General features: G+C 51.3%; 15 protein-coding genes across 15 annotated transcripts; 9 read left to right on the top strand and 6 right to left on the bottom strand.

Moving 5' to 3' along the window:
* Nucleotides 1–288: 288 nt before the first annotated feature.
* MIND_00248900 (uncharacterized protein) lies at nucleotides 289–838 on the top strand (the record flags this gene model as incomplete). The annotated part of the gene is made up of 4 exons (XM_037359371.1): nucleotides 289–469; nucleotides 530–616; nucleotides 674–751; nucleotides 798–838. The coding sequence occupies 4 exons, from the start codon at nucleotides 289–291 to the stop codon at nucleotides 836–838; spliced, it is 387 nt and encodes a 128-aa protein (XP_037224466.1).
* Nucleotides 839–2455: 1617 nt separating this feature from the next.
* Nucleotides 2456–3701, top strand: MIND_00248800 (uncharacterized protein; the record flags this gene model as incomplete). Its single annotated transcript, XM_037359370.1, has 9 exons — nucleotides 2456–2574; nucleotides 2628–2653; nucleotides 2700–2804; nucleotides 2853–2932; nucleotides 2977–3028; nucleotides 3081–3091; nucleotides 3135–3304; nucleotides 3399–3624; nucleotides 3672–3701. The coding sequence occupies 9 exons, from the start codon at nucleotides 2456–2458 to the stop codon at nucleotides 3699–3701; spliced, it is 819 nt and encodes a 272-aa protein (XP_037224465.1).
* Nucleotides 3702–3838: 137 nt separating this feature from the next.
* MIND_00248700 (uncharacterized protein) lies at nucleotides 3839–4864 on the bottom strand (the record flags this gene model as incomplete). The annotated part of the gene is made up of 5 exons (XM_037359369.1): nucleotides 3839–4338; nucleotides 4389–4463; nucleotides 4516–4610; nucleotides 4653–4693; nucleotides 4739–4864. 5 exons carry the CDS (start codon nucleotides 4862–4864, stop codon nucleotides 3839–3841), a joined length of 837 nt encoding a protein of 278 aa, XP_037224464.1.
* A 194-nt stretch (nucleotides 4865–5058) lies between these two features.
* On the top strand, nucleotides 5059–6365 carry MIND_00248600 (MBOAT-2 domain-containing protein; the record flags this gene model as incomplete). The annotated part of the gene is made up of 3 exons (XM_037359368.1): nucleotides 5059–5072; nucleotides 5128–5203; nucleotides 5259–6365. The coding sequence occupies 3 exons, from the start codon at nucleotides 5059–5061 to the stop codon at nucleotides 6363–6365; spliced, it is 1197 nt and encodes a 398-aa protein (XP_037224463.1).
* A 14-nt stretch (nucleotides 6366–6379) lies between these two features.
* On the bottom strand, nucleotides 6380–7518 carry MIND_00248500 (uncharacterized protein; the record flags this gene model as incomplete). Its single annotated transcript, XM_037359367.1, has 2 exons — nucleotides 6380–6918; nucleotides 6969–7518. 2 exons carry the CDS (start codon nucleotides 7516–7518, stop codon nucleotides 6380–6382), a joined length of 1089 nt encoding a protein of 362 aa, XP_037224462.1.
* A 120-nt stretch (nucleotides 7519–7638) lies between these two features.
* On the top strand, nucleotides 7639–9198 carry MIND_00248400 (uncharacterized protein; the record flags this gene model as incomplete). The annotated part of the gene is made up of 2 exons (XM_037359366.1): nucleotides 7639–8211; nucleotides 8269–9198. The coding sequence occupies 2 exons, from the start codon at nucleotides 7639–7641 to the stop codon at nucleotides 9196–9198; spliced, it is 1503 nt and encodes a 500-aa protein (XP_037224461.1).
* Nucleotides 9199–9226: 28 nt separating this feature from the next.
* Nucleotides 9227–10048, top strand: MIND_00248300 (uncharacterized protein; the record flags this gene model as incomplete). The annotated part of the gene is made up of 2 exons (XM_037359365.1): nucleotides 9227–9283; nucleotides 9335–10048. Exons 1-2 carry the CDS (start codon nucleotides 9254–9256, stop codon nucleotides 10046–10048), a joined length of 744 nt encoding a protein of 247 aa, XP_037224460.1. The 5' UTR covers nucleotides 9227–9253.
* Nucleotides 10049–10142: 94 nt separating this feature from the next.
* Nucleotides 10143–10782, bottom strand: MIND_00248200 (putative eukaryotic translation initiation factor 1A; the record flags this gene model as incomplete). The annotated part of the gene is made up of 5 exons (XM_037359364.1): nucleotides 10143–10267; nucleotides 10321–10423; nucleotides 10481–10663; nucleotides 10709–10720; nucleotides 10774–10782. The coding sequence occupies 5 exons, from the start codon at nucleotides 10780–10782 to the stop codon at nucleotides 10143–10145; spliced, it is 432 nt and encodes a 143-aa protein (XP_037224459.1).
* Nucleotides 10783–11630: 848 nt separating this feature from the next.
* On the top strand, nucleotides 11631–13642 carry MIND_00248100 (Inorganic phosphate transporter; the record flags this gene model as incomplete). The annotated part of the gene is made up of 9 exons (XM_037359363.1): nucleotides 11631–11743; nucleotides 11799–11852; nucleotides 11901–12091; nucleotides 12141–12247; nucleotides 12294–12312; nucleotides 12347–12804; nucleotides 12857–13106; nucleotides 13157–13415; nucleotides 13468–13642. The coding sequence occupies 9 exons, from the start codon at nucleotides 11631–11633 to the stop codon at nucleotides 13640–13642; spliced, it is 1626 nt and encodes a 541-aa protein (XP_037224458.1).
* A 583-nt stretch (nucleotides 13643–14225) lies between these two features.
* MIND_00248000 (Transmembrane protein 93) lies at nucleotides 14226–14579 on the bottom strand (the record flags this gene model as incomplete). The annotated part of the gene is made up of 3 exons (XM_037359362.1): nucleotides 14226–14236; nucleotides 14283–14294; nucleotides 14342–14579. The coding sequence occupies 3 exons, from the start codon at nucleotides 14577–14579 to the stop codon at nucleotides 14226–14228; spliced, it is 261 nt and encodes an 86-aa protein (XP_037224457.1).
* A 34-nt stretch (nucleotides 14580–14613) lies between these two features.
* MIND_00247900 (LysM domain-containing protein) lies at nucleotides 14614–15596 on the top strand (the record flags this gene model as incomplete). Its single annotated transcript, XM_037359361.1, has 2 exons — nucleotides 14614–15105; nucleotides 15156–15596. The coding sequence occupies 2 exons, from the start codon at nucleotides 14614–14616 to the stop codon at nucleotides 15594–15596; spliced, it is 933 nt and encodes a 310-aa protein (XP_037224456.1).
* A 7-nt stretch (nucleotides 15597–15603) lies between these two features.
* Nucleotides 15604–16152, bottom strand: MIND_00247800 (Nudix hydrolase domain-containing protein; the record flags this gene model as incomplete). The annotated part of the gene is made up of 1 exon (XM_037359360.1): nucleotides 15604–16152. The coding sequence occupies one exon, from the start codon at nucleotides 16150–16152 to the stop codon at nucleotides 15604–15606; it is 549 nt and encodes a 182-aa protein (XP_037224455.1).
* A 45-nt stretch (nucleotides 16153–16197) lies between these two features.
* On the bottom strand, nucleotides 16198–20754 carry MIND_00247700 (uncharacterized protein; the record flags this gene model as incomplete). Its single annotated transcript, XM_037359359.1, has 6 exons — nucleotides 20220–20754; nucleotides 17987–20169; nucleotides 17364–17874; nucleotides 17231–17314; nucleotides 17072–17184; nucleotides 16198–17019 (listed from the first exon to the last, which is right to left on the bottom strand). Exons 1-6 carry the CDS (start codon nucleotides 20704–20706, stop codon nucleotides 16198–16200), a joined length of 4200 nt encoding a protein of 1399 aa, XP_037224454.1. The 5' UTR covers nucleotides 20707–20754.
* A 104-nt stretch (nucleotides 20755–20858) lies between these two features.
* MIND_00247600 (60S acidic ribosomal protein P0) lies at nucleotides 20859–22163 on the top strand (the record flags this gene model as incomplete). Its single annotated transcript, XM_037359358.1, has 3 exons — nucleotides 20859–21797; nucleotides 21959–22090; nucleotides 22143–22163. 3 exons carry the CDS (start codon nucleotides 20859–20861, stop codon nucleotides 22161–22163), a joined length of 1092 nt encoding a protein of 363 aa, XP_037224453.1.
* Nucleotides 22164–22393: 230 nt separating this feature from the next.
* MIND_00247500 (Glycosyltransferase family 20 protein) lies at nucleotides 22394–24272 on the top strand (the record flags this gene model as incomplete). Its single annotated transcript, XM_037359357.1, has 5 exons — nucleotides 22394–22469; nucleotides 22520–23126; nucleotides 23176–23383; nucleotides 23440–23835; nucleotides 23883–24272. The coding sequence occupies 5 exons, from the start codon at nucleotides 22394–22396 to the stop codon at nucleotides 24270–24272; spliced, it is 1677 nt and encodes a 558-aa protein (XP_037224452.1).
* Between the last annotated feature and the right edge of the window lie 2991 nt (nucleotides 24273–27263).

Raw genomic sequence — 27263 nt, 5'->3', positions numbered from 1 at the left:
GTCAAGACCAAAACGGAGTCCAAATGGTGCGGCTTCGTTTTGCGCATGTTTGCCCAAGAGACCAAAGGCCGGACGCATCGCCATTTTAAAGTGTTCTCTGGTGTGTGCTGGAGCATGTGACCAGGATTCTGCGCTGGACTGGAGCCCCCGCCAAATGGTCGTGTTAGAGGTGCGGGGAGATGCTGCAAGTGCGGGTTACCAGAGATTTGTGTTTGTTCATAAATGGATTGTTTGATCGAAACTTGTGTTGATAAGATAATCTTTGTCACAGCCACCAATTTCTCGTCAATGAACCACCAACCAGACAAAGTTCTCAACGCTGTGGCCTCCATGCAAACCGAGGCGGAGGCCTTTTCGGTCAGACTGCAACAGCTCAAAGAAGACCGTGATCACCCTGCGCGTTTGGCGAACATCACGATGCTGGACGAGGCTATTGCTACAGATAAGAAGGAGGAAGACGGGATTCATGGTGCGTATGGCCAGCGCCTGTCGTTCTTTTCTCCCGCTGAACTCAAGTCATGCAATACAGCCTATATCGCCCTCCACTTCCCGCAACACCTGACTCGCACAACCTTGGCTGGTCCCAGCAAGCATGCGCTCGAACCTGATGGAGAGGGTAAGAGTGCTGACTTTCCAAGTCCTCGCTTAGATCGTTTTGCTGACATTCTTGTAGAGGAGGCTGAAACGGCTGCTCGCCCAACGAAGAAGAAGAAATTCGGCAAGGTTGTCGTTGTTCCATCGACTATGATGCGTACGTGCTTGGGTATCATTAGTCTTCATTCTTAACGCTTAAACAGGGCGGTCCTCTCGCTCGAAAAGTCGTTATACTGGCGCGTAGATAGTCCATTCGAGTTTAAATGGTTGTATAGAATTACTTTTCGCGCATAAAAAGCGAGTTTCTTCGTTCGATCACAGTTACGCTCTTCAGACTCAACCACCACCATCACCACCCACCACTTCTCGTGTTTGTACCATCTCACACAAATCAACTGCAGCTTGATTCTGACTCGCCATCGTGCAGGTGTAATGCGATTCACCCGGACTCGCCCTGCTCCTCAGGCTCTCGACGAGTCGTCCACTGCCATTGCCTTTGAGAGGCTGCTTAAGGAAGCAAAAAAGCTACAACCGGCCCTTACGGAGGCTGTCAACACGCGCGACGATATTCTGAACCGAGCGAGAGGCGCACTAAGCGAAATACGAATGTTGGTCGACGAAGAAGAGAAAGAGCAGGAAGCGGCAAAGGCCAGAGAAAGAGAGCTACTCGAGACCTCGGCGGAGCAGAGCAAGAGCCTGGAGGCGGCAAAGAAATTGCTCAAGGAGCTGGCGGGCGAGGAGGGGTATGAGGAAGCGATGAGATTGGTGAAGAGCGGGGAAATGCAGCAGCAGCAGCGCGTCATCAAAGGCACCAGAAAACTCGCCTCGGTTCCCAGCACGAGTAAGGCGCATCAGCGCGGAGGTGGTGGACATAACCAGAGTGTGCCGACAGCGCAGGAGATTGGGAGCGGTTGAGTACTCGTCGCAAAGGATGGTTTGAAGTCAGGCATGGATTCGATTGTAGAGATGGTTTATATTTGTGTCGTACGAAAGACTGGGATGTTTGGTGCCTCTTGATAATCGAGTTGAATTGAGTTCGTCTGCTGTCAATAGATCAACTTTAGTTACTTCTTCGAACCTGTGTCCAGAACACGTGATCGTGTCATCTTCAGAACCCGCCCAGACGGTGAAGCCAGACTGCAGCGCCGAACGCCGACATACAATCACGCAGAACTTTGCAGACTTGTTTCAAGCTTGACGCGATCACAAGCTGTTGCTACCCCCCGAATCGGAGACTGCGAATCCAACCCGAACTCATCGACAAATCGGAAGCCCCAGCAGCGGCGTCTGGGAAACGTCCCAAGCTCTCCCAAGCTCCTGCTTGAGAAACAAACTCTAGGCTTTGCTGTCCAGTTTCCTTTGAGCCCATGGCAACTTGCTGATCTTGACCAAATCCTTACCCAAGGCCCTCGGTTTGCTTTGCGGCGACCATGCGTTAGCAACCCTCAGGAGTGATTGCTGTTGATGGAAGATCGCGTTGGGCAACACGAAGTCGATTGCGTGAGTAAAGCCCGTTTCTTCCTAGTTTCTGGCTCCGCCGCGCTGATAGACGACTGCGAGGCAAGACCAGGTTTTTTGGCAAGACGGAACGGGTTATGGGAACCGAAGAGGCCCTGACTGTGTGTCAATATCGTGATGGCGACGAGTAACGACTCGGGATCATCAGTGATGGCGTTTCTTACGGCGCCTTGGAGCCGAGCGTATAAAAGGACTAGCTTGGCCGATCTCAAAGGCCCCCATTCTTCTCTTTGCCCTCTCTCTCTTCCCGTTTTTTCCGCACTTCTTCCGACTGTGTCGACGGCCTGCCCCCACTCCGCCCACTCTCATTTTTGAAGCTAGTCTTTGATCAACGCCCAATATCATGCAGTTCTCGTCTCTCCTTGCTCTGACCTTCGCGGCTGTCAGTGTCTCTGCTGTCCCAGTCCGCCGTGGTGTCGACCCCGCGCTTGTTATCCCCTTCGGTGTTAATGCTGGTACCGCGTTCGTTTTTCTCTTCCTAATACATCCTTTGCATTTTCTTATATTCTCCTCAGACCCACTGGTACCGGCGATTGCATTGGTAGGCACTGACAGATATTGTCAGGATAATAGGCTGACACGTGTAGGCTTCAACAATGTCAAGATCCCATGCTCGTGCCCTCCCCCCTTCGACGAGTACCTCAAATCGCTCAGCGCTAATGTTGCTGCGGGACGCAACGTCAACAACCCAGGTAGCTATTCTTTTTGAAGCCTCCCGATCAAAACTTCATGTTTTGAAGGTGTCCCGGCGCCGTTCCCCACCGACAACTCTCAGCAATCGCGCATCATTCGTCTGCAAACGCAGATCACCGCGCTTCAGGTAAGCATATCTTAGCTAAGCAATTTACCTGGGCTAATTGTCAGAACCTTCGTGGCCCTGGTGTTGGATGCCCCGCCGCAGCGACCAACTGGAACCGTGAGCAACTTGTTTTTTCATATTCAATCTCTTCCTGATTTTGTTTTTCTAGCCATCGTTCGTGTGGATTTGTCCTAACTTGGCTTGTCGATTGACTTCGTAATAGCTCGCATCGCTCATTGCTGGGAACCCACCTCCGGCCCCGGCTGCCCCCGCTCCGGCTCCCCCGCCACCACCACCACCGGCTGCTGCTCCCCCGCCACCTCCCCCGGCCCCGGCTGCCGGTGGTGTTAACCCTGCCCAAGTCCTCGAGTTTGGTGTAGCCCGTGGCGCCAAGTAGGTTTCCCACCCCTATTTTATCGTCCTTGACTAATTTGCTTTTCTTAGCCCCACTGGAACCGGCGACTGCAGCGGCCTCAACGGCGTTAAGATTCCCTGCGCCTGCCCCCCCTGACCGCAACGACTTCATCAAGGCATTGAACGAGAACGTCGCCGCCGGCAAGCAAGTCAGGAACCCCGGCATCGCTGCTCCTTTCCCCACCGATGGCTCCGTTAACTCGCAAATCATCCGTCTCCAGACCCAGATCAGCACTCTCCAGAACCTCCGTGGCCCTGGCCAAGGCTGCCCTGCCGCCGCCACCAACTGGAACGGAATCGTATGTTTTTTTTTCTGAGGGTATTTACTCGGGCTAATGATGATTAGCTTGCGGGCCTCATTGCTCAACCCCACTAGACGAACTGCACGAATACTAGCTTTTTTTTATTTTGTATCTTACGAAGAACGATGGCTGCCAAGTCGGTCATCTGCCTTCTAAAATATATCATTTTTGGGAAGAGAGACTTGATTGAAGCTTGGACCACATAGGAAGCCTACAATCTCTTCACAGACCAGAACATCAGATAAAAATCAGTCTCCTCATTCAGAACCTTGCCCAATGACTTGAGTACCGCTCGAGCCTCCACCATACCCTGCTCAAAGACGGTGCCATCCCACAGAGCACACCATGTCGTGGGCGAATGGCAGAACATAGGCTTGTTGTCGGATGCTTGTGTGAACCCTTGCGAAGGGAGTCCTGCATGACATCCAAAGATAATTGAGCCGGACTCAAGCGACAGCAGCCCTGCGAGCCGACGCGCAAGCTCGAGTTGTTGCGCCTCCCCGAACAGGTGAAAGAGGGAGGCGGTGTGGATTACCGAGACATGGCCGCGGAGCTCGTTGAGAGAGGATATAGTGTCAAGTTGGGGGGTTGCACCTGTTTGCAACGGCTTGGTGCTGAGAAAGGCGTCGTCGAACGCATCGCCTGCGAGAAAGGTGACCGGGAATGATTCCGGTGTTGATTTGAAGAGCTTGTGGCCGATACTCCAATATTCTGGACAGTCAAGTAAGTGCGATAGACTGTTGTTTTGACGCGGGGTTGACCTGGATGCAAGTCGCTGGCAACGATATCGGATGGAGCCCAGCCATCGCGCACAATTTTGCGCAAATCCGTGCCGCCTACAATGGTTAGGTGTTGGGGTAAACGTGAATTTAGAATGTAAAGACGCACAACAACAACCGAGTTCGAGTAGGATGGAATTTGGTCGCAAGCGTGCGAGCTGGAGGACATGCTCATAGGCCGGTTTGTTTTTGGAGATCTTAAGTCTAAGAATATAAGCGTCAGCAATTAGGTGTAAGGTCGTGTACCGAACAAATCCAAAGCGACGAATGCAAGGGTAGTCGTAAACCTCGCGGCTGATTAGAGGTCATTGAGACTTGTGGGAAATCCCCACTGTCAATGCCTGTTGCTGGATGGCGAGGACATGTTCCTTGAGCTCCGTTTCATCGTGGATGCCTGTCTCTGCTTGGAGGAGTGCGAGCTCATCTGGGCCAACCGCGTAGTCGGTATTTGCCGCCATGGAAGACACGATCTATGAGGTTTTTATGACCGTTGCAACAGAAGAGCCATCGGATGCACTAGAGAAGAGACTTGGAATAAAGAGCAGAGCAGTTGCTTGAAGTTGAACGGGTTGAACGCTGTTGTCGGCAGATGACAGCACTCGTTTGATGCTAGTGCGGCTTTGCCTGAGACTTCGACGACTGCGAGGCAAGTATGGTTTCGGCGAGGTGTGTCCCCAGAGGGCTGAGTTCAAGTCGGAAGCAAACGATAACTGATGAACAGCGGCGACAGCCTTCTTGATCTCGGCCACCGTCAGCCTCTTTCTTGGTCCAACCTTTTCACGGTTTTCCTCCCCCCAGTGCGTCGCAAACAAGCGACATTCCTGACACATCTGACCTGGGCTATTCTTCCAGGCATTGCTCTATTATCTCACCAATGTTCTCGCACTTCTCGGCCCAAAAACATTTGTGGCTCGTCTGGCCTTGCTGCCCGTAACACTCGGCTTCGCGATTAGAGCTGCTGTATCCCTCGATGTCGCAAGGGGACTTCTTCCCACGAATCCAGGGGGTCTCGAATACTTGAACCAATTTCTTGCACTCGCCATGCACACTGCCTCCACTCGAAGTTTCCTGCGCACATTTGCGGCAACACCCACAAGACTCAATCATCAGTCAACAAACCTCTACGCTGATGCGTTAGACCTCACCTTCAACCTCCGTGGTGTTGGTTGGAGCTTTTCTTCGAACATGCAACTTCCGGTGGAATACCGACCACTCACTTCGCGGTCCATATTTCTGGTTTCTGTTTTAAAATCATTGGCCAGCCATATTCTTGCGTTCGATTTTTTCCACTATATCGCGCAATCCCTTGGTCCAGATCATGTCGGCTCTACTGCTGGCTTCAGTATCTTCGACCCCTCCCTACAAAACCCGCTTACGCGCCACCTCAACGCGTCAACTCTTACTCTCCTAGTAGGGATCTGCATTTATGCGGCTGTCGAAATCGGTCACCAAGTCCTCACACTTATCCACGTCGGCGTATTTCGCATATCACCTTCGGAATGCCCACCGCTTTTCGACTCTCCCTGGTATGCGACATCGTTAACGGACTTCTGGGCCGTCAGATGGCACCAGGTCTTTCGGCAAGAGTTCATCGGAGTCGGCGGGAAACCACTCAGCCTAATTTTCGGCCGCATCGGTTTGGTGTTCGGCGCGTTTTTGGTCTCGGGCATCCTGCATTTCGTTGGCTTGTGGGGCATGAACAAGGGCGCTGACACCCGCATCATATTTTTCTTCTTGACGATGGGTCTGGGCATACTTGTCGAAGGGCTATGGAAGTCTGTTTCTGGCTGGAGGGTATGCGGCGTTGCTGGATGGCTTTGGACTGCGAGTTGGTTGATCGGCTTTGGTTTCCTAATGACGGACCCGTGGTGTCAAAGCGGACTTATTGGCAGTGTGTTCATTCCCCACGAATATCGTCCTGCTGTGTTGCTTCATAGACTGCTTGTGACTACGACATAGGCCACTATCATGATCTACCCCTCCGTGACACCTAATAGCCTTTCCTTCGCCCGTAAGACGACCTCTCGTATGCCGTCTTCACCTTCTACGTTCAACAGTGCAACTATCCCCTCATTGCCACCGAGCTCAGTTCGAACAGCTTCCATCATCGTGTGCAGGCTGGACCAAGCTTTGATTCCTGTCCATTCTTGAACTTTATGTCCGTTGAAAGAATTCTTCAGGAGGGCGCGGTCTGCGTCTTCCTTGAGAAGTCGGTCGTACTCGCCCTTCTTCCCAAATCTCACAAGTGCATGCTGGATACGAGCTTCTCTGCTCATTGCGCCACCAACTTTTGGCTCTTGGTTCCCGGCCCACTCAGTGAACTCTGCGTACATGGTACGGTCCGACTTGACCTTTTTTATACCTCGACCTTGCGATCTGAAAGTCAACGGGTTGAAGAAGCTGGACGATCCCAGCCATTCGAAAATTTCAAGGGTGGTCGAAAACCCGGCCCTGCAACGTTCCATCGATAGGCCCATGTACTCCATGATCTCGTCCATCGATTCGCTGAGATCTATTGCGGGATGTGGTGGGTTTGGCAGCTGGAACGGAGTCAGAGTGGACTTGAAGAAGTTGAGCATCGTGCCTTCAGGCCTTTCGTTCCGAGCGTAAGGCCATTGTTGCGCGCTAGAAGTCCCAGAATCATGCCAGTGTCGCCATTGCCATGGAAGAAGTGGATCCTCTCCCATTCCGCTTTATCGGCGCAGACATGGACGTCAACTTGATAGTATATTTCGGGTTGCCCTGCTGCTTCGGCTGCCAATCGAGCTGCGTTCTCTTCTGCATCGTGACCAAGTGCTCTCCATTCACCAGGCTCAATTAGGACTGCGTAGCTCGACGTCCGATTGCCAGGTTCAGGAACCATGAACCTGGCACCAAGAAGTGTTTGTACTTCTGCCGGTGAAACCTCAGCGCTGTTGAGTGGCTCACAGACAAGAAGGTCCAAATCTCCGTGGGACGCTTTCAGGGGAGCTTCAGCAGGGGTCGACACAATAGAGTACAATGTCTTGATTTTGGGGGTTGTGCGTGGTTTGAGGTGGCGATAATAGATGGCTGGTGGGATCCTTGGGAACGACGTGGCAGGAAGGGTTGCGCTGAACGCCTTGCCGCCCATGACAGACAGTATGTGTCGACTTCAAACCTCTCTGTTAAAACCTGGTGTGCGACTCTGTGCGAGTCAATGTGACAACAATGTGACGCATTGTCAAAATGCCGATCAATGACAACCGCTCACATGACCGCGGCACCCACAGCTTCGATGCGAACCAAGGCGCAGACCCTTTATACCGCACGATTCTACGAGACCCCGTCCTCGACCGATACGTCTGGCTCCTCCAAGCAGACCGGGAAAGCTTATCTCGATCGCCTTTTCGATATCCACGCTGCGTTGCAGAAGGTGGACGAAGTCCCACGCTCCCGCCCAACCACACCTGATTCCGAACGCGTCGAATCGCTCGAGCAGCAAGTAAAGCTAGCTTACAAAGACGCCAACGGCAACCCTGCTTCGGGGAAATGGGGCGTACTCGTCAATCTCTTGCGAACTAGCTCTTCACGGGCCAAATATAAATATATCGAAACTCAGGCAGATGTACTGCCTCCAGAACCCGGTCCAGAGGGCTGGCCAGAACTGCCAGCCACGGAGGAGGAATGGTTTGCATGGGAAAAGAAACGCGAGGAAAGCAAGGCACTCCAGGCCAAAGTTGAGAGTTGGAAACAGGACATCGACGTCGATGCATCCATTCATGTCAACGATCCCCCCAGACCACCAAGCAAAATCAAACCGCGTAGTATCACGACTATTCCGGAGGTACGTGTCGATCCTGTTCCAGTTGCGTGGTGGCATATACTAATAACCATGTTACAGACTGCATATTTCCCTCCCTCATTCCCCTCCCACCTCGAAACGTCTACACCCCTTCCTGCAAATCGGCGTCAACCATCTCCAATAGTGCTGGCACCCTCGTCGTCTCCTCTCGAACGATATACTTCGAAGCGTCCCCCTACCCCAATTGCCGGTCCATCCAAACCGGTAATACATCCACCACCACCGAGTCCTAAAGATTCCTTGACCAAGCGCCAACGCTCGTCTTCGCCGATTGAGCAAGACGATGTACCGGCCAAAAAGGCTCGTATATCGTCAACTTCTCCCTCTGTCTCCCCTGCATCGAAAAAGATAGCCTATCGCCAACCAGTAACGCCGCCCCGACCTCTACCGCATCTAACAGACTTACTTGCGGCATCAGAGAAGAAACGCAAGCTCCAGGATAAAGGAAAAGCTAGAGAAAAGCCGATATCATTTGCTTCTTCTAAACCAAAATCTTTTCGCCGTTTTAAAACGACTCCGCCCAAGCTCGCGACCCATGTCGAACCTGTGGAAGCCAGCGCAGAGGAAATGGCAGATAACATGATAAACTGGGAGGCCGCTGCAGAAGAACAACTAGCCCTGATTCCTCCAGTGCCCTCACCTACAAAATCACTTTCCTCAATTGACGGTTCCAACTCAATCGAGTCGCAAGACAGCCTGCCAAAGTATGATCCTCCGAATGCCTCAACTCAGCCTCTCAGTAGGCTGGAAGCGGGCTCGAGTCTTGGTACCACTGAGCGTTATCGTGGCTTTGGCCAGCCCCAGGATTTTGGGTTTCCGATACGCTACGAGTCGCAGATGGACATTGAAAGTAACATGCAAGGGGTAGATAAGCTGTTGGATGATGATGTTGGTGGGTATACGGGACCGTGGGGGGAAGATGATGAGCAATGGGATGCGAGAGCAGATGTCCCTACGTCGAGTCCATAATTGTAACATTTGTGACATCTTCGCGACTTTCTTGACGCGCCCCCGCCATGAGTACATGACCGGCTTGTTGGATCTACCTGTAGAGGTGCTAAAAGACTTGGAGGATTTGAAAACTTTCGCTCTTACACTGATTTAGTTGCTCTATGAAGTTCAACTCCACGCCCTCTCGCCTTCCTTGCCCCAAGTCAACCGCCATCTACACATAGTTTTCTCGTCGTCCCCACCGTCCTTCAAGACACAATACATCCTACGACATGTCTCGGACTGTACATGTCTGCTGGTGACCATTGCGCTCCGGTTTCCAATTTGCTCGGAACACGTCCTCGACATTGTCTTACCGAGTCAGACTCCGTCGAAGGATAATCGTCCAGAATTACCACGACGGTTATTCAGGAACCTGGCCCCTCGTGAGCTGCCCTACTCTGAAGACGACCCGCCGCTTCCACTCCTCCGATTCCTCTTTACGGATCCACGGGTCCCCGCTCCGGATGCCAACTCACATTTGGGGTATGCGCTCGCTCGGGCAGTCCACGCGGAATTTATACCGCTTATTCGCCTTCTGCTTGCTCGTGGCGCATCGCCAAGGAACAAGAGCGGCCTTGCGGTTATGATAGCGATCCGCAAGAAAAAGCTGGCGTTGGTCAAGCTGCTGGTCGAGAGGGAAGAGACGGACGAATTGGGACGACCGCAGAGGAACGCAAAGAAGAGAAAGATGGGGGATCGTGTTGAGATTACGCCCGAAATGCTCAAGACAGCAGTCAAGGCAAAGGCTCGCGACATAACAGAGTATTTTATGCAGGAGAAAGGGTGCATTCCTGACATCCAAACCCTGAATTTGCTTATGCGCTGAATCTATTATATAATCCAGTCATAGGCCGAGCATACAACAGTATTAGATGTGATGTCGATACACAGTGGTTGGTGAGAGGGAAAAAAAAAGGAAATCAAATGTCGTCAATGTCCAAGTCGCCTTCGTCTCCGAATTCAAACGTGCATTCACCGTCCTCTTCACCGAACGTGTCTGTCTCGTTGATCTTGGCGTTCTCGGGTAGTTCACCATATGCTTTCACTTGCGGGGAGTTTGAGCAAGGAATGATGATGCCTTGGGAATGGGTTACGCACGATTACGGGCCTCATCGGCCGTATATTTGACGATGACGTCTGCTTTATCGTCTTGGAAGTCGCGGAGGGAGAGCAGCACAATGTCGCCCTGATTAATCCACACCTGGGAATAAACATTTTCAGTCGTCATTGCTCATTGAGCTGAGCTGCTTTCACACACCTTTTTACGCATCTTGCCTCGGATGTGCGCTAAACGCTTCTCGCCATCGAAACATTGGGCCTCGAGCCGACCGTTTCCGAGCATCTTGATGACTTGAGCGTACTCCTGGCCATCTTCACGAAAGACGAGCTCCCGCTTGTCGTCATCGTTCTCGTTTTTGCCCCTGCGGCGATTTTTTCCACCCTGCGGGACTCAGATCGCGGATTGCCTCGGTGGAAAGCGAGCTACCTTTCCTTTATTCTGGAATTTATTGAGTTTCAGGAAAACTCGGGAATTTAGCTGCGATGGCGCACCTTCGGCATGCTGGGCTAAGTAGTGGGTCTTTTGTCTCCGCAGACGACGCTGGATTTGCGGCGGCGTGAGATGGGTAAAGTCGGCGGTTGCGGACGAGGATTGACTCGAAACGTGACCCACAGCCCTTGAGAAGTGACTTCAATTTGCCATTTGTACGCTACACTTGACTAGTTGCTTGGATATACGCGTCTTAGATGACGGTACTTTCGCAGTGAATATAACGCAAGTGTCTCTATTGGGAATCTGTTCAAGTTCTCCGCCAAGCGACCCTCCTTACCTTGCTTGATATATTCTAAGAGCTTGAACGCGTCCTCTATCTCATCGGCCGTCAAATTTCTATCTCGGTTGCCTGTCTGATGTCACGCAAAATGCAACTCAGGCACTCGGCTAGGCACACACGCTCGTAAAGACCACGCAGTTTTTCGTGAAAGCGATAGCTATGAGTCAAGATTAGAACGCGGGCAACTCAGGCTGGGCATGTCAAACGCTGGATCATGGTCCCGGCCAAGTCTATGGAGCTCCTTATAGATTGCAATTGAACGCAGTCGATGGGTTGACATGAAGGTGGGAGGCAAGTTAGTCCCGATGAGTTTTCTTTCGTTGAACTCGGATTGTTTTACAGCTTTGGCCAGTCGGTGAAACGTCATATTCTCCAAAATGTAGCATATGGATCGTTGCACCGCTAAACCGCTTGGCTTCAACGTTCGCAGGACCCTCGTCGGGCCATTGATGATGGAATTACCATAAAAGGCTACGAACGTTCGACCTTCAACTGTGACCGCCAAACCTCTCGGTATTTAAATTCCATGCACTGGGACGCTATCGCACCTTCACCTTTCCCCCCATTCAATTTCCTATGGCAGAGAAAGAGGGTTCTTCCAACGCCTCAGTCAAAGGCGGTGACGCTCACTTTGTTCTCGATGAGCGCCGCCGAGCCGCTCTGGCCGAAGTCGATAATGCCAGCTTCTCGTACGCGCTTCTCACTTACTTCACCCGCCCCACTTCTAATTTTGTGCCTGATTAGCTGGTTCCATGTAAAGGTCTGCCTCGTCGCTGGTGTCGGTTTCTTCACCGATGCGTAAGTTGTGCTCAATCCTTAGACACCAGCTCTAATTGCTCTCCCTAGCTACGACATTTTCGCCATCAACTTTGCGTCGACCATGTTGGGCTATGTCTATGGCCACGGAACTGCTACCAAAGCCGGAAAACTCAACGCCAACCAAGATCTAGGGGTCAAGGTCGCCACCCCAGTCGGTACTCTCGTCGGTCAACTTCTCTTCGGCTGGCTTGCGGACGTTGTCGGTCGCAAGCGGATGTGTAAGCGTCATTTCTTAGTGTGATGACCCTTCCGCTGATTCGTTTGTAGATGGTGTCGAGCTCATGATCATCATTATCGGTACATTCGCGCAAGCTCTCTCTGGTGGTGGCCATGCAGTCAGCATCATCGGTGTTCTCGTTGTCTGGCGCTTCATCGTGAGTAGACTCGTTTGCGACGTTTATTTCCTCTAACATTAGTCAGATGGGTATCGGCATTGGTGGTGACTACCCTTTGAGGCGCCACCATCTCTTCAGAGTTCGCCTCGACCCGCATCCGTGGTCGCATGATGACTGCCGTCTTTGCCGCTCAAGGCTGGGGCAACTTCACCGCCGGAATTGTCTCACTCATCGTCGTCGTCGCTTTCAAGAGCAAGATCCTCGCGGAGCCCGCCCTTAACCAGCTCAACCACATCGACTACATGTGGCGTATCCTCATCGGCATTGGCTGTATTCCCGGTGTTATTGCCCTTTACTTCCGTCTTACTATTCCCGAAACCCCCCGTTTCACTATGGACATCGAGCGCAACGTTATTCAGGCCACCGACGATATCAAGAATGTCCTCAGCACCGGTGGATTCAAGAACGACCCTGATGCCATCGTCCAACGCGTCGATGTTCCTCGGGCTTCATGGGCCGACTTCGTTGCCTACTTCGGGCAATGGAAAAACGGCAAGATTCTCTTTGGCGCGGCGTACTCTTGGTTTGCGTTGGACGTCAGTTGGCTTTCTCTCAATATCTGAACGATTTCCTAACCATGTTGTGAAGATTGCCTTTTATGGACTTGGTCTAAATTCGTCCATTATTCTCGGTGCGATTGGTTTCGGTTCGCCCAAGACCACTGGAACCCAGGGCGTCTATGACAACCTGCATAACATTGCCGTTGGAAACCTCATTCTCTCCGCTGCCGGCTTAATTCCGGGTTACTACGCCACTTTCCTCTTCGTTGACTCTTGGGGACGGAAACCCATCCAACTCATGGGCTTCATCATCCTCACTGCTCTCTTCATCATCATGGGTATGTGCTGTTTGACTCTCATTCGGTATAATTATCTAATTATAAATCAGGCTTCGGCTATGACAAACTTGTTGCGTCGACAGCTGGCAAGAACGCCTTCGTTTTCTTGTATTGCTTGACCAACTTCTTCCAAAACTTTGGGCCCAACACCACAACGTTCATTATCCCGGGTGAGGTGTTCCCTACGCGCTACCGCTCGACGGCCCACGGTATCTCTGCGGCAAGCGGCAAACTTGGCGCCATCGTCGCGCAAGTCGGTTTCTCACGGCTGCGTGACATTGGCGGCACAGACAAGTTCGTCAAGCACATGTGAGTCGTGGCTCCAGTTCTTCTTTGTTCTCAATGCTGACGACTCTGACAGTCTTGAGATTTTTGCGGCGTTCATGCTCACGGGGATCTTCTCGACCCTTCTTGTCCCCGAAACGAAGCAGCTGTCGCTTGAGGAGCTGTCCAATGAGGACCAGGAGGGCTTCGTTCGCGGCAATGCCACGAACATCGAAGTCAAGGACGGTGTTGTCGTGGGCAAGCATATGTAATGATGACAACGCTTACGATGTTGTACCGGTCTCTATGCGGTCTACTTGCTCTAGCCTACCTCGCGTAATCGATTCTAATCGCCCATCTAAAAAGTACCCCGCATAGAATAGCCTGTACAAGTAGCAAACTAAATTTATTAGAATTGGAGGACATCATGATTGAAGCATTTCGTTGGTCAGGAGAAACGGAGTGTGGGTCTAGGAACACAAAGAACGTGCGCGAGCAGTACGACAGTTGGGCAAAGGGCTACTAAGGATCATCTTTTTGTCGCTGGGAGATGGTGAGAACGCAACAACATACACCAAGTCCGAAACTTGACAGCATTTGGATGCGGCGGCTGTTGCACTATGTTCCTTTCGCCACATGGGTGTTGAGCTTTGCCCGACCAAGAAATAAATGTGCCACAAGGCGACATGGGAGAGAGCTCGACGCAAAGAATGGAGGTCGTGTGTCAGCCGTGTCGCATGAGAAGACCAACTCAACGAGCCGGCTATGGGCGTTCATATGCGGGGTATCAGGTTCCATTACTAAGGACAGGATGTTTCTGTCCAAATATAGTCTACATTTCGGGTCCTCCGCAATCTAATCGTAGACTGTGCGCTATAAGCAAAGTGCGAGCAAGGAATGGATGGAACAAACCATGAACAATTCCTGCGATTAGGGTCAGCTCAGGACTTGGAGAGTGACCAAAAACATACCAAAGAATAATGTCCAAACGAGAATAAACGTGAACGCGTTCTCTTGTCCTGGGCTTAGTAGACCCGTCCAGCCGTCGGGAAAGTACTTTTTAGGCTTTCCGTGGCAGTTAATGAAGTATATGCAGAAGGACGTGAAGAGGGTGGAGGCAAGGAAGAGTGCGAAGCCAGCCCAGTTTTGGAGACCCAGAATGCCTGCGACTGCGCCAGCAAAGCAGGCGGAGAGAAACTTGACGGTCATGAGCGTAGAGTTGAACATCGCATTCGGAGCGTAGATGCGCTGCGCCGAGGCTGCTTCTGCTGGCGTCGACATTGCTGGAAACGACGACGACGCGTATGTCACAGACGTCACACTTGTCCCGATTATCTTACAAATGCCTCCATCTTCCCTCTGCCTTGCCTGCTCTTCTTCAATCTTGAAGCTAGACGAGTCGTTCAAGACTCCGTGCTGTGGCCGGGTCATTTGCTCCTCTTGCACCTCGGGGAATCCACGCCTCACCCGATATAATCCATGCTTGGCTTGTTTAGGAGGGATTGCGGTCGTTGCCCATCAGGCGAAGCTACAAAATGTCGATGGTGGGGTTCTGGATGAAGAGACATTTGTGGTTGGCGATGACGAGGAAGACGATACTGGAGGAGTCGAGCATTCCAACACGCAGCCATCTTCGATTGAGCATTTGGACTCTTTGCCGGTCGGTCCGGGGGATAAGTATTTCGTGAAGCGGAACGATACACTGAGAGGCATTGCTCTTCGTTTCAGGGTCGACGTATGTTCCTGATCCTCCCGCTCATGACTTGGGCTTACATCCCGTTCCAGGGACGTTTATTATGCCAGCTGAATAATCTACCTCCTTCGACTCTTAGCACAACTCCACATCTCCTCCACACTCGCGCATTTCTCACACTACCACCATCTGCCCACTCTCAGATGCAAGCATCGGACACTCGGCCTAACAGCGATGAAGAGCGTGCCCGGGAGGTCAGACGAACTCGTGAACGAGCCGAGAAGCGACTGCAGACTCTGACCAAAGAAGTAGACTGGCGGGTTGCAAAGATGTACGTAGCCCTTGCTGACGACCCGGCATCAACCGATGCTTTCCGTCTCAAACAAAAGGAACTAAGCGCCGCCGCATCTTCAGCAATCACTCTGGAAGACATGGCGGTCGACCAATATTTAGAGGATCTCGAATGGGAAGCGGACCAACTACGTGCCGGGCTAAGCCCAAAAATTTCCCGGTGCCCTATCAAACAACAATAAGCCCAAATTACAAGCCTCCCATGTTTCCATCACGAACGATCTGAATCGCCTCTCTCGCCGTGTCCATCTCACTCTGGTACTTCAAGCGGGTGCAGGCTTCCTCTGCCTCGACGAAGTGCGAGTCATATTCCTCCCATGCGGCCTGTGTTCCCAAAACCTTGTCGTCACTTGTTGCCCTCCCGATGAACCACCAGACTAGCTTCACTCCCTGCTCTCCCTGTTGCCAGATAACCACAGAAAACGGCTCGGTGATGTTGTCGATAACCTCAACTCGGTCAAGAGTGTTCACCCCAGGCCGTGGAGCACGTGTTGCCATCCGACACGGTAATAACTCACAACGATAGCCCGTCTCTTCGAATGTTTCGCGGACAGCTGCTTCAGCAGTTGATTCTCCACAGTCCTTGCGACCCTTGGGCAGAACCCACTGGTCTCTCTTGCGGTCGTGAATAATGCATAGCTCCAGTGCACCTTCTCTTTTTCGGAAGAGCACGCAGCCAGCCGAGACAACAAAGTTGGAGGCGGAATACTGGGTAGATGGGGAGATCGATGTGGACATGACCGTTGGAAGAAAGAAACAATTATAGAATGACGTATTATTAGACTAACCAAGCAACCCCTTTACATAGGAAAGTAGATTCTGTCCCCCTTGCTTTTTCACCGTCGTCATCATGGCTTCCACATTATCAATGGCATCGCCGTCGACATCCATGGGAGCCAGTCCCTGTTTACGTCTCAATGACGCTGTTCGTTGCCGCTGAACAGACCCATAACGTCTGATGATGTTTAAGACGGCACGCCAGCCTTCAACAACGCCCTCTGTCGGAGACGATGAAGGGGTGGCGTCTGCTGAAGGTAAGGAGGCCAATTGTGTTGAACGGACAACATATGGACAAAAAGAACGATGCTCTTTGTGTAGATCCAACTGTCGCCTTGGAGGAGGTGGCCGTGCGTTGGCTGGGGGAGGGGTAGAGGGCGGCTCCGGTTGGGGGGCAAAGGCCCACAGCCCAATACGTCGCTGACAAAGCTCGCAATGCAAAGTAGAGACTTCGCGTTTTGGCGAGGCAAAAGATATGCTCCCTGACATTCGACGCAGGAACTGTCGAGGAGGAGTGCTGGGTGGTGTAGATGAAATTCCAGGCGTCGCAGCCGGTGTTAGAGTGGAAGGGAGTTTGGCTAGAGATGGGCGAATAGGCGTGGACGGAAATGGTGAGCTAGCACGCGACATTGGCCGCGATATTGAGGGAAAGCGCTGTTCACTAGAAGGAGGAGTGGGTGTCCATCCGAATAGAGCAGTGAGAAGGGCAGTATCGGAAGGCTTCTCGTCGTCAGAATATGTTTGTTCACTAATACCTTCGTCGTCGTCAAGCGTTATGGTCTTGAACTCATGAACAGCAGAACGCAGAGCCTCCAGCTGGCTCGCTGACTGGTTCGATTTCATGAGAAACGGCGTGAAGTCGAAAAAAAAGACGACTCACGAGTGGATGTTGTACCTCAATCTGTTGCATTATTGGGTCCAGGACGACCGCATTCTTTTTCAGGTCTCGTATCATCGCCGAAGGTGCTTGAAGAGGAACACGGTATATAGAAGCTGAAGCACATTCAGTTGACATCAATTGGCATGAAGAACTGCATACGGTCGCATTGACGAGTCTTCCATGGACACCCATTTTTGTGAGAATCCACGAGCGACGCACGCTGTTTCTCAACAAGGGCATTCGCTAGAGTAGAGTAAGAGAGAATACAATAACAACTAAAAAGTAGACTCACCTGCTTCCTTTGACATTCCGTCTCTGGCTGCTACAACCCATGAAACACCGCACAACCCACAGACCAGTCTGTCTTTGCCATCATTGGTCCAGCCACACTTGGCGGCGGCAACAGCATCGATTTGGGCCGGCTTAAGCGAGTATGTCGCGATTTTGAATGTGGCGAGACGGGCCAGGAAAGACGAGACGGAGGAGGGGCGATACTCAGCTGTCGGTGGAAGGGGCTGCGAAGTTGACGCGAAAGGAAAGACTTTCCGCGTTCTGGCTGCTGCACGGGCCAAAACAGCAGTCAGGTGAGGCGTGCTCTTTCTGAGGGATGAAGGAGTAGTAGAAGGCTTGGATTTCACGCCGTATTTGGCCAGCGTCGCATATAGTGAACGGCTCGTCGTATTCTGACGTTTTGCAGCAGGCGGTGGATCCACGGCATTGTCGAGCGCCGTGAATGCGTCTGCAAGCTTGCGTTTGTTGCTCATGGAGGCTGATTGAGGCGAGGTGATCACGGTCATGTGAGTCTCAACATTGCATTAGTACAATCGTTCTACAGAACTTCTACTGTTTGCGTCTAATACCAGCCAGTCTCCGCTGTTGTCTAACTTGCCGCCGCAATACCACATCACTCCTTACCGCCTGAAGAATACCTACAACCATTCCTGCTCCCTCTGCATCGCCTTGTAGATGCAGCGCCTTAATGAACATTTTGTAGAGAGGCACCACATGTCGCTCGAATGAAATAAACGGCGGAAGCTCTAACGCAACTACAGCGCTCGGCGGAGATCCTCTCGTGTGAAATGGAGGCCCACCAGGAGCTGGGTAACCCATGCGAATCATGTGATCGAATAACCTGCGAATGTGCTGTGTGTCCATATACCGTGGCCACCGCAAGAGAACCTTGACGATGATATTCACAGTGACACGATCTGCCCGGAAGCCAACGCTCTTGTGAAGCTGTTCGCGGTTGTTAAGAACATGACGGACTAATCGCGCATTCTTGCTCTTCGAGCGATGAAGGGCGCCATTGAGAATCGCATTTCCGAGTCGTGTTGTTGTGCTTGAGTCTAGCCCAGATGCTTGAACTTCCTCCAGAATACGTTTAGCATCACGTATTCGTCCAATGCGAGTAAGCAAAAACACGCCAAACTCCACAGTTTTGGGCTCCTTAAAACGTCGACGTAGAATGGCCATAATCCTCCCAGCCCATGGTCGAAGGGGCCGGCCATCTCGGATATTGACGCGAAAACGAACAGCACGAGCGAGCAGTTCCCGACCCGATCTTCTCTGCCCTATCTTGCCTCCAGACCGCCAAGCATATCCAGCCAAAGTGTGCGCACCAGTCTGTGCCAAACGCAAAGCCAATTTCCGACGGAAGTTGAGTCGCGTGAGTAAGGGGAAACTCCTCATTGGCTCGAGTAACGACACTGCTGCAACGCGTCTGCGTTTGACAAGAACACGCATCATCCGGAGAAAATAATGACTGCTGAAAAAGCTGGGTTGCCGCTTGTAGAGAGCTTTTAGAAGGACAGATGCTTGAACAGGATAGTTCGAATCAGCTAGAATTACGAGCGCATAACGAATGGAAAATTTGACATTGTCGTGCGGTGTCCTTTCACTGTCGATATAGAGCTTCTTCAGAGTCCACCACAACTCATTTGCTAATGGAATATCACGTGAAGGGTGTGCCTCCCGTCGCAAGGTGCCCATAATTCGATTGAAGAGGTCTTCCAACTGATCTGACGACAAAGTCTTGTCGCGGAGGAGAGCAATGGCCTGACTTGGAAAATAGGTCCGAGCGACAACAAGCCCAAGAGTATGAACAAAACGACCAGAGGTAGCGATATTATTGTGCTGACAGAAAGCGAACAATCCTTGCGCAGTGTTCATGTCCAGGTTGACCAAAGACTCCAGCAACGAGCCGGCAACGCTAGCTTGCCTTTCTACAGGAATGGAGTCAAACAAGTCATCCCAACGCAACATTCTCGTTGATAGCATAGCGTGGGCGTAGTTGACGAGAACAGCCAATGGAGCTGAGTTCCACAAAGAATGGGACAGGCAATACTGGCGACAGACCTCCACAAGCCGTTTGTCATATGTTTGCCCTGCCAGATGGAAGAACGCCGCCATCACAGCACCACGAACCGTTCGAGGAACTTGAACGACTGTCTTCCATTCAAGCCATATATGTCGCAAGGTCCCTCGCACTCTCTCCCCTTGATTGGGCTGAATGGAGCGCTCCAATGTCACGAGGCCGAGGATGGTGCTGAGAACTGGATGAGCCTTGCCATCATGGCCGTCAGATGCATCATGGGGGATTGTGGCGGGAGACGCGTGGAGGGCCAGGAGGGTTAAGTTGATCCATCGTGAAGCAATAGGAAGAGAAGGATCAAAAGCTTCTTTGGCAATTGTCGCGGTCCATTGGGTGACTACAGTAGGAAGCGGGACGTGGTAGCAAGGGAACACTTGCATCGTAAGGGCGTCAGCTAGTCGCGTCAAAGTTGTGGTTTTGACGGACTGTGTTTGGAGAGGTTTGGGAATGGACGTCAGACGAGTGGAAATCGATAGGAGTATCATTTCCTGCAGCTCTGCGGTGACTAGACGACTGTCTCCCAGTACTACTTCCCAAAGCAGGTTGACAAGTCGGCGATTAGGAAACGGATGACGAGTGAGAGCGCGACACAAAAGCCGTACGGTCTGCGGAAGGTGGGTATGACGTCGTAGTTTGAGCATGGTATAGAGGTATGGGATGTGGACCTCAGAATCGGGGGTGTTGCGAATACGAAGGTAATAGGAAGTTGCCTCATCTAAAGGGTCACCTGGAAACAATTGTTAGAAGTTTCCCATGACCTTGAGATATAGAGCGCACGGGGAGTCTTTGGCGTTGAGCTGGCTCGAGAAAGAAAGGCGCGCATGACCCAGTAGTGATGTGTTCCAGTAAGCGGTTGTCGAGGCGTTCGCACACGAATTTCTTGGGCCAGTTCCAGGACAAGGGCCCAGTAGGTGCGAAAAGGGGATGGACGAAGATGGGACGCAAATTGGTGCAAGTATGTACATTTTTGACGCGGTGGCCGGATGGAAAGAGTCCCAAATAATGCCAGCAGTTCATTGAGCTCGTAAGTGTTGAGCGGGTGTCCTTTACGACGCGGAGGGAGGGACTTGACGTCCAAATAGAGTTTATGCAAGTCCTTGGCGGTATAGGAAATTGCAGGTGTCTTGGAGGCAAGGTTTGTTGGGGCTAGGAATGCATGGAGGGCGGTGAGAGATGATATGGGGGTAATGGAAGTGCTATGGGGTCTGAAGAGGCGGCCAAGTTGGATGGCGGGCCCAGCCGGCCGCCTCCAGCATCCCAACATTCCATGTTGTCCGACGCGCAGAACAGAGTCAAACGCGGTTGGGAAACAACAACTCGATTTGATCCGCACTCGGCACCTAACTGACCAGCAGTGTGACACAGTGTCACACTTTTCACTTACTCAAGTCCTTGAAATATCCGTTGGCACCAGGTATGGCTGCAAAGGCCAGCAGCGATTTCTTCTACTTACAAGAACTAGAGGTCAACCGGGAGGCTCTTGAATCTACTAACGATCAAACCAAAAAACTACAACAATGGGTGCTACTCGCGCAGACAAGGAGCTATACTTCGAAAAGCTCAAGGAGCTCCTCACCAAATATCGTGCGTGTCTCTTTTGTTGCCCGACGTAAATCAGCTCACCCATCATCTTCAGCCTCCATTTTCGTCGTTAACGTCGACAATGTTGGATCGAACCAAATGCATCAAATCCGTGTCGCCCTTCGCGGTAAAGGTGTCGTGCTTATGGGCAAAAACACGATGGTCCGGCGCGCTCTCCGTTCCATTCTGGCAGACTCTCCTCAATTCGAGCGTTTGCTTCCCCACGTGAAAGGAAATATCGGTTTCGTCTTCACTTCTGGCGATCTGAAGGAAATTCGCGAAATCATCGTAGCCAACAAAGTGGCTGCCCCTGCGCGTGCTGGTGCTTACGCGCCGAAGGATGTTACTGTCCCCGCCGGTAACACCGGTATGGAGCCCGGCAAAACCTCCTTCTTCCAAGCTCTTGGTATCCCAACCAAGATTGCTCGTGGAACTATTGAAATCGTTTCCGATGTCAAGGTCGTCATTGCTGGCTCTCGTGTTGGTCCTTCCGAGGCAACGCTTTTGAACATGCTCAACATCTCACCGTTCACCTACGGTATGACTGTTGTCCAGATTTTCGACAACGGCAACAGTTTCTCTCCTGACGTCCTCGATGTTGACGAGTCTGAACTTATCGACCGTTTCTTGTCCGGTATCAAGACCATCGCCGCCATCTCCCTGGCCCTCAAGTACCCTACCCTGGTGTCGGTTACCCACTCGCTGGTCAACGCCTACAAGAACCTCATCGCTGTTTCGCTCGCAACTGAGTACACTTTCGAGGGTTCCGAGAAGGTAAATATCTCTATTCCCTCATATTTGGCCACGAGATTATTCGTTATTCACACACTGAAAATACTGAGCATTGAAATGCTTTGCTGACCTTTCTTTTTTGTTCATGATGGCCTTTTTTTATTATTGTCAAGTTTGTGGATATATGCTGATTTTTCCGTCAGGTCAAAGAGTATCTGGCTAACCCCGAGGCCTTTGCTGCCGTCGCTGCTGCTGCCGCCCCGGTTGCCGCTGCCGCTGTTGAGACCAAAGAAGAGAAGGTTGAGGAGGCTGCCGAAGAGTCAGACGAAGACATGGTCCGTTTTTTTCCGACTCTGATTCCACATGCAACGACTGATTTTTCATCAGGGCTTCGGTTTGTTCGATTGAGCTGTAGTTGTTGTAGTATCTCCTCATAACACGTTCTATCGCCTGCAAATCCGTGTGATTCTGTCCCAAAGTCGGTGATCGATTAAGCCCAACTTCCATTTTGGGTCATGACCGGCTTTTGAGCACCGACTCTTCTCCGTTGCGTCGAACGTTGGTGTTCATCCGATAATCCTCCTTCACGGACCGTCTCTATCTTAGTCTTCTTCTTAAACCACCAAACTTCCACGACCATGACGCCCCCTTCTCCCCAATCCCCCAATCCTGACACTGAAAATATGTCCCACCCAAGTGGGCATTTGATCATAGGTGAAAACAGCTGCAATGGCGCACAACTTGGTGTTGAAAGACCGTCTCAGTTAGTAACAGGCTCCCAATTACTTTGACCAAGGATGCGAGTGGCGAATACCACTTCAAAATGTCGTCGGGAGGTCTCGTGTCTGCCCTCTCTGGTTTCAAAAAGTCGCTCAGCTTTACGTGGATCGGGTGGCCTGGCTTCTATATACCCGTCAAAGACAGGCCGCTCGTTGACAAACGACTGAGTGAAGAGTACTCTTGCCAGGCCGTATACCTCGACGACGACGTCGCAGATCGTCACTACAATGGATTCTCCAACTCGATTCTCTGGCCACTCTTCCATTACCACCCCGGCGAAATGAACTTCGACGAGGAAAATTGGCTCGCCTATCGCCAGGCAAATCTTCTGTTTGCTGAGGCCGCACTGAAGCAGGTTAAACCGGGATCTATGATATGGGTACAAGACTACCATCTTATGCTCATGCCCATGCTATTGCGCGGCTTGCTCGACGGTAGCACCCATGGTGGAGAGACTACTGTGAGGGAGCTGGCCAACATCACGGAGGGTGTCGAGACAGACGACTTTGTCAACAAGCCCGGCATGGGGATTCCCGGCGTTAAGATCGGCTTCTTCCTTCATACACCTTTCCCAAGCAGCGAAATCTACCGGTGCGCTAATAGTTCTCTCCCATCTCTCTCTCGCTAATAGAACTTCCAGTATTCTCCCTGTGCGACGCGAGATTCTACTTGGCGTACTCTACTGTGACCTCATCGGATTCCACACCTACGATTATGCGCGTCATTTCTTGTCGTCATGCACGCGTATTCTGGCATTGCCAACAATGCCTAATGGCGTCGAGTTTGAAGGCAGACTAGCTCATGTTGGGACATTCCCCATCGGAATAGAGCCGGGTTCGTTCATTGAGGTGTGTTCTCAGTTGCATGTGCTGCCAATCAAAAAAAGTAACGTGGTCGTGGTTAGAACCTGAAACGTGAACCAGTAATGACGCGAATCCGGCAACTCGAAAATCGGTTCAGTGGCGTCAAGGTCATCGTTGGTGTCGACCGGCTGGACTACATCAAGGGTGTTCCCCAAAAGTTGCATGCATTAGAGCTCTTCCTGACTCAGCATCCCGAATGGATCGGCAAGGTGGTTCTTGTACAGCTCGCTGTTCCATCAAGACAAGATGTCGAAGAATATCAAAACCTTCGCTCAACAGTCAATGAGCTTGTCGGTCGCATCAATGGCCGATTTGGCACTGTCGAGTTTATGCCCATCCATTTCATGCACAAAAGCTTAGCGTTCGACGAACTCTGCGCGTTATATGCTGTCAGTGATGTCTGTTTGGTATCGAGTACTCGAGACGGGATGAATTTGGTATGCCTTCTGCTTCCATTCCGCCTCTTTTGCTCATAAACCCGAAGGTATCGTACGAATACGTCGCCTGCCAACAGGCTCGCCAGGGTGTTATGATCTTGTCCGAGTTTGCCGGTGCCGCGCAAAGTCTCAATGGCTCGCTCATTGTCAACCCATGGGATTCGCAACAAGTGGCTGACGCCATTCACGAAGCAGTCACCATGGATGCAGAGACACGAGCTGAAAATCATCGGAAGCTGTTCAAGTACGTCAACAAGTATAGCGCAGCATTCTGGGGGACCAGTTTCGTGAAAGAGATGGGTCGCATTGAGGTGGGTGATCTTGACACGGAGGGGCAAGCGCCGAGCAAAGTGCGCGGGGAGGCAGCGGGATTGGGCAGCGTGATTGTTGACGGTGCCGTGGTCAGTACTCCAACAACAGCATCAATTCGAGTTTAGAGCAGTGTATCTTCCCTTGTAATTCTAGACACTACAGTCTCCGTACACGAAATAGGTATTTTTATTGAACATCTGGGCGTTTGTTTAAGCGCGCGTCTAACTCACACGACTTGTGCGTCTATCGGACAAAGGCATGCAGATCTGGGACGTTATTCGGAGTCTCACGACAGACCCAAGAAACCATATATGGCCTTGGTTGTCAGCGAGTCGACCGCTCTGCTAGCTGAGCCCCGAGAACACTTCTGATATGCATTGTGTGGTACTCCAATAGCCTTAGAAGACGTTTAGGTCGGGCTGATGGTACCAGACTATCAAGCCTTGAGTCAAGTTTCCTGTTTGAGAGAGGGAGACGGCGTCTCGTCGACGTTAGCGCCCGCTAAGGCGCTCAAACGGCAGATAAGCGCCAAATGATCGAGAGGTTCAACGTTCAACTTCATTTCTTGATCTATGATGAATGAGTGTAAGCAACCAGCAGAGCGTATCTGGTTGGAAGCAGATAGTCGAAGCAAGCCAGAATGATGAGAATGGGCTTTATTTGAACTTCCTTTATGTGCACTAGTATAATCATCTACTGATTCCGCGACTGTGCGGAGCTTGAATTTTTATTATTCAGAGCATTGTAGAAGAAATGAAAGGCAGCACAGTAAGAGCAAGTGCAAGCAATCAACAGACTGGAAAATGCTTCGTGTTCGTGACCCAGGCCGTTCTTCGGACAACTTGTCTCCTGCGGTCTAGACAACATATAGTTGCAGTACTCCCAGCTCCGGCAGGACATAGTAGCCGTCATTCCCACAAGCACGCAATAGCCGTGAGTCTCAAGTCGCAAGGATATTGATAGAGATGTTATGTTATGTTAGATTGTCAGGCTGACTTTCAAATCTTCAAGTGTTGTTAAGTATGAGGGTGCAGCCGACCGGATGAACGTAGCATATGACAGTCCGCATGAAGCCGGAAGCATTGAAGGTCGCGAGGGCCAAGAACCCAAGATTCACCAGCCTCGTTCTTTTGGTATGGCGAGCGAAGCAAAGTTTCATGATCAAGAATTGCCATTTCGGGAAGGGAAAGCTGTTGAGGGTCAGTAAAAGTTTACGAAACAAGCGAGCGTTCGGCTTGGGAAACTCTCGGATATGAGCAACATTTCAAGGCCAGCAACAGTCGTTGGGACGGCGGGTTTCTGGTATGAAAAATAGTAAGACTCTGAATCCGTGCAAGCTATAATTAATATTACCACCGTCAACCTTCGGAGACCTTCTGTGTGACAGCGGGATGCTTTCAGTTTTGCGCTAGCGATGAAAATAGGTTTAATGCGCTGTGAGATCAAACTGAGGGAGTCAATATGTCGTGTCTTCATGCGGCATGGTGTCCGATCCAGAGAACATTGGCACGCCGGCGCAGTCAAGACGGAATAGAAATTCGGGGGGAAGATAGTCCGTGCGATCCGTTATAAAGGTGAAGGCGATGAACCGCAGCACTTGGGGCCAGAGGGAAGATCGATGAGCCTAAGCGAAGAACGGGATGAGTTAAGGTGGGAGGCATGAGTCAAAAAAAATGAGACGACTCGGAGCTATTTCTGAGTTTTGGTTTTTCTAGGCGCACTGTTAGGACTGCACTGGTAGTCGTCAAGTCAATTGTAGCTTGGTCCTACTTACAACGCTGGAGAAGAATCAGCCTTGAATGAGTCATTTGACTTCCCGATGCCTGATTTGAGGTTAGATCATGAAGCCAGAACGAGAAAAGCTGTTGTTGTTGTTGTCAGATAGATGCAGGACAGAGAGGCGAAGCTCCCCTCGATCTCGAAAAACGGAGTTGTAGCCCTGCGCAGCCTGATTAGCACACAGCATGGGGATGGAGAGTACAGTTGCATCGCAAATCGACGAGGATCTAGGAGAAGACCGGTCGTTCCAAACATGAAGACACCCGTATCCGAGTCGAGAGCAAAAATCATTCGCCAGTCCCTTATTGGCTCATATAGAAATATTGACATGGACACCATAGATAGAGCGCAGTATGGTCGCTATCAGTACAGCAGTTTGACGGACCGGCATGGTGACGAAGAGTTGTTTAGGTGCGAGAATCCGTTGGACTCAAAGGGACGGCAGTGGTCCGGAGGTTTTTCTTAGAATCAGCCTGAGTAAGTCCGCCGGACGCAGTCACAAGCTACGAGGTTATACGCAGAGAGAGCCAAATGACAAGTCAACCGCTCACTTCAAAGTTCAAAGTTTTGTTGCTGTTGGCAACTGGCTGCAACTGGGCAACCGCGTCAGGTCACGATCAGTGACAAGAGTGGGCGTAACGTGTTCGGACTGTTCCTGTTCCTGTAGTCAAGAATGCGTCTGCAGAGGTTGACCATATGGCGATTCTCGCGTAGTACAAACTACTTCCAATATCATCGTGTCTACTTACTGAGCCTTCGTCAAGACCACATAGTGAACCACGCTAAGCATCTGCATTAATTCTTCAAGTTGGCCATGCAGTAGACGCCAAATTTCCAATCGTAACATGGCACATATAGAGGATGAATGCACCTTTCTCAGACTGGCAGCTGGTGTTGAACTTGTAGCGTTGAAGGGCTATCTGACAATCCTTAAAGGAGAACTCCGACTCAGAGTGGAAATCTGAGAGATGCCGAACTCTGCTGTAGCTGATCACGGGAGACACGATTCCACAGCTTTATGCCGCACTGTGCAGGACAAATGTCCTGCGACCATTGAAGCCTAGATTTAACGAGATCGGGCTATCAAAGAGAAAGTACTGTACGTTTTGTGCCAGTGCCAGTGCATTCAAAGATCTCGCTGAATGATTCCGAGTCCGATGAAGCCAAGAATGACCCACTGCCGGATATCTCAACTTTACAGGTTGAAGACCGAACTATTGAGGTCTTTTGGAGATGACCAACGAATCGCTTACTTATCGAACACGAATTCCTCGCTACCCTTTAACTTTGATAACAAACGTCTGGTGATCTTCATCCTTGGCGAGGTGGCGACTGAC

The sequence above is a fragment of the Mycena indigotica genome (assembly GCF_014461135.1).
Source record: "Mycena indigotica strain 171206Taipei chromosome Unknown Mind.scaff0002, whole genome shotgun sequence".
Lineage (NCBI taxonomy): Eukaryota > Fungi > Basidiomycota > Agaricomycetes > Agaricales > Mycenaceae > Mycena > Mycena indigotica.
The sequence above is the reverse complement of the archived record's forward strand: the minus strand, read 5'-3'. Positions and strand labels throughout refer to the sequence as shown.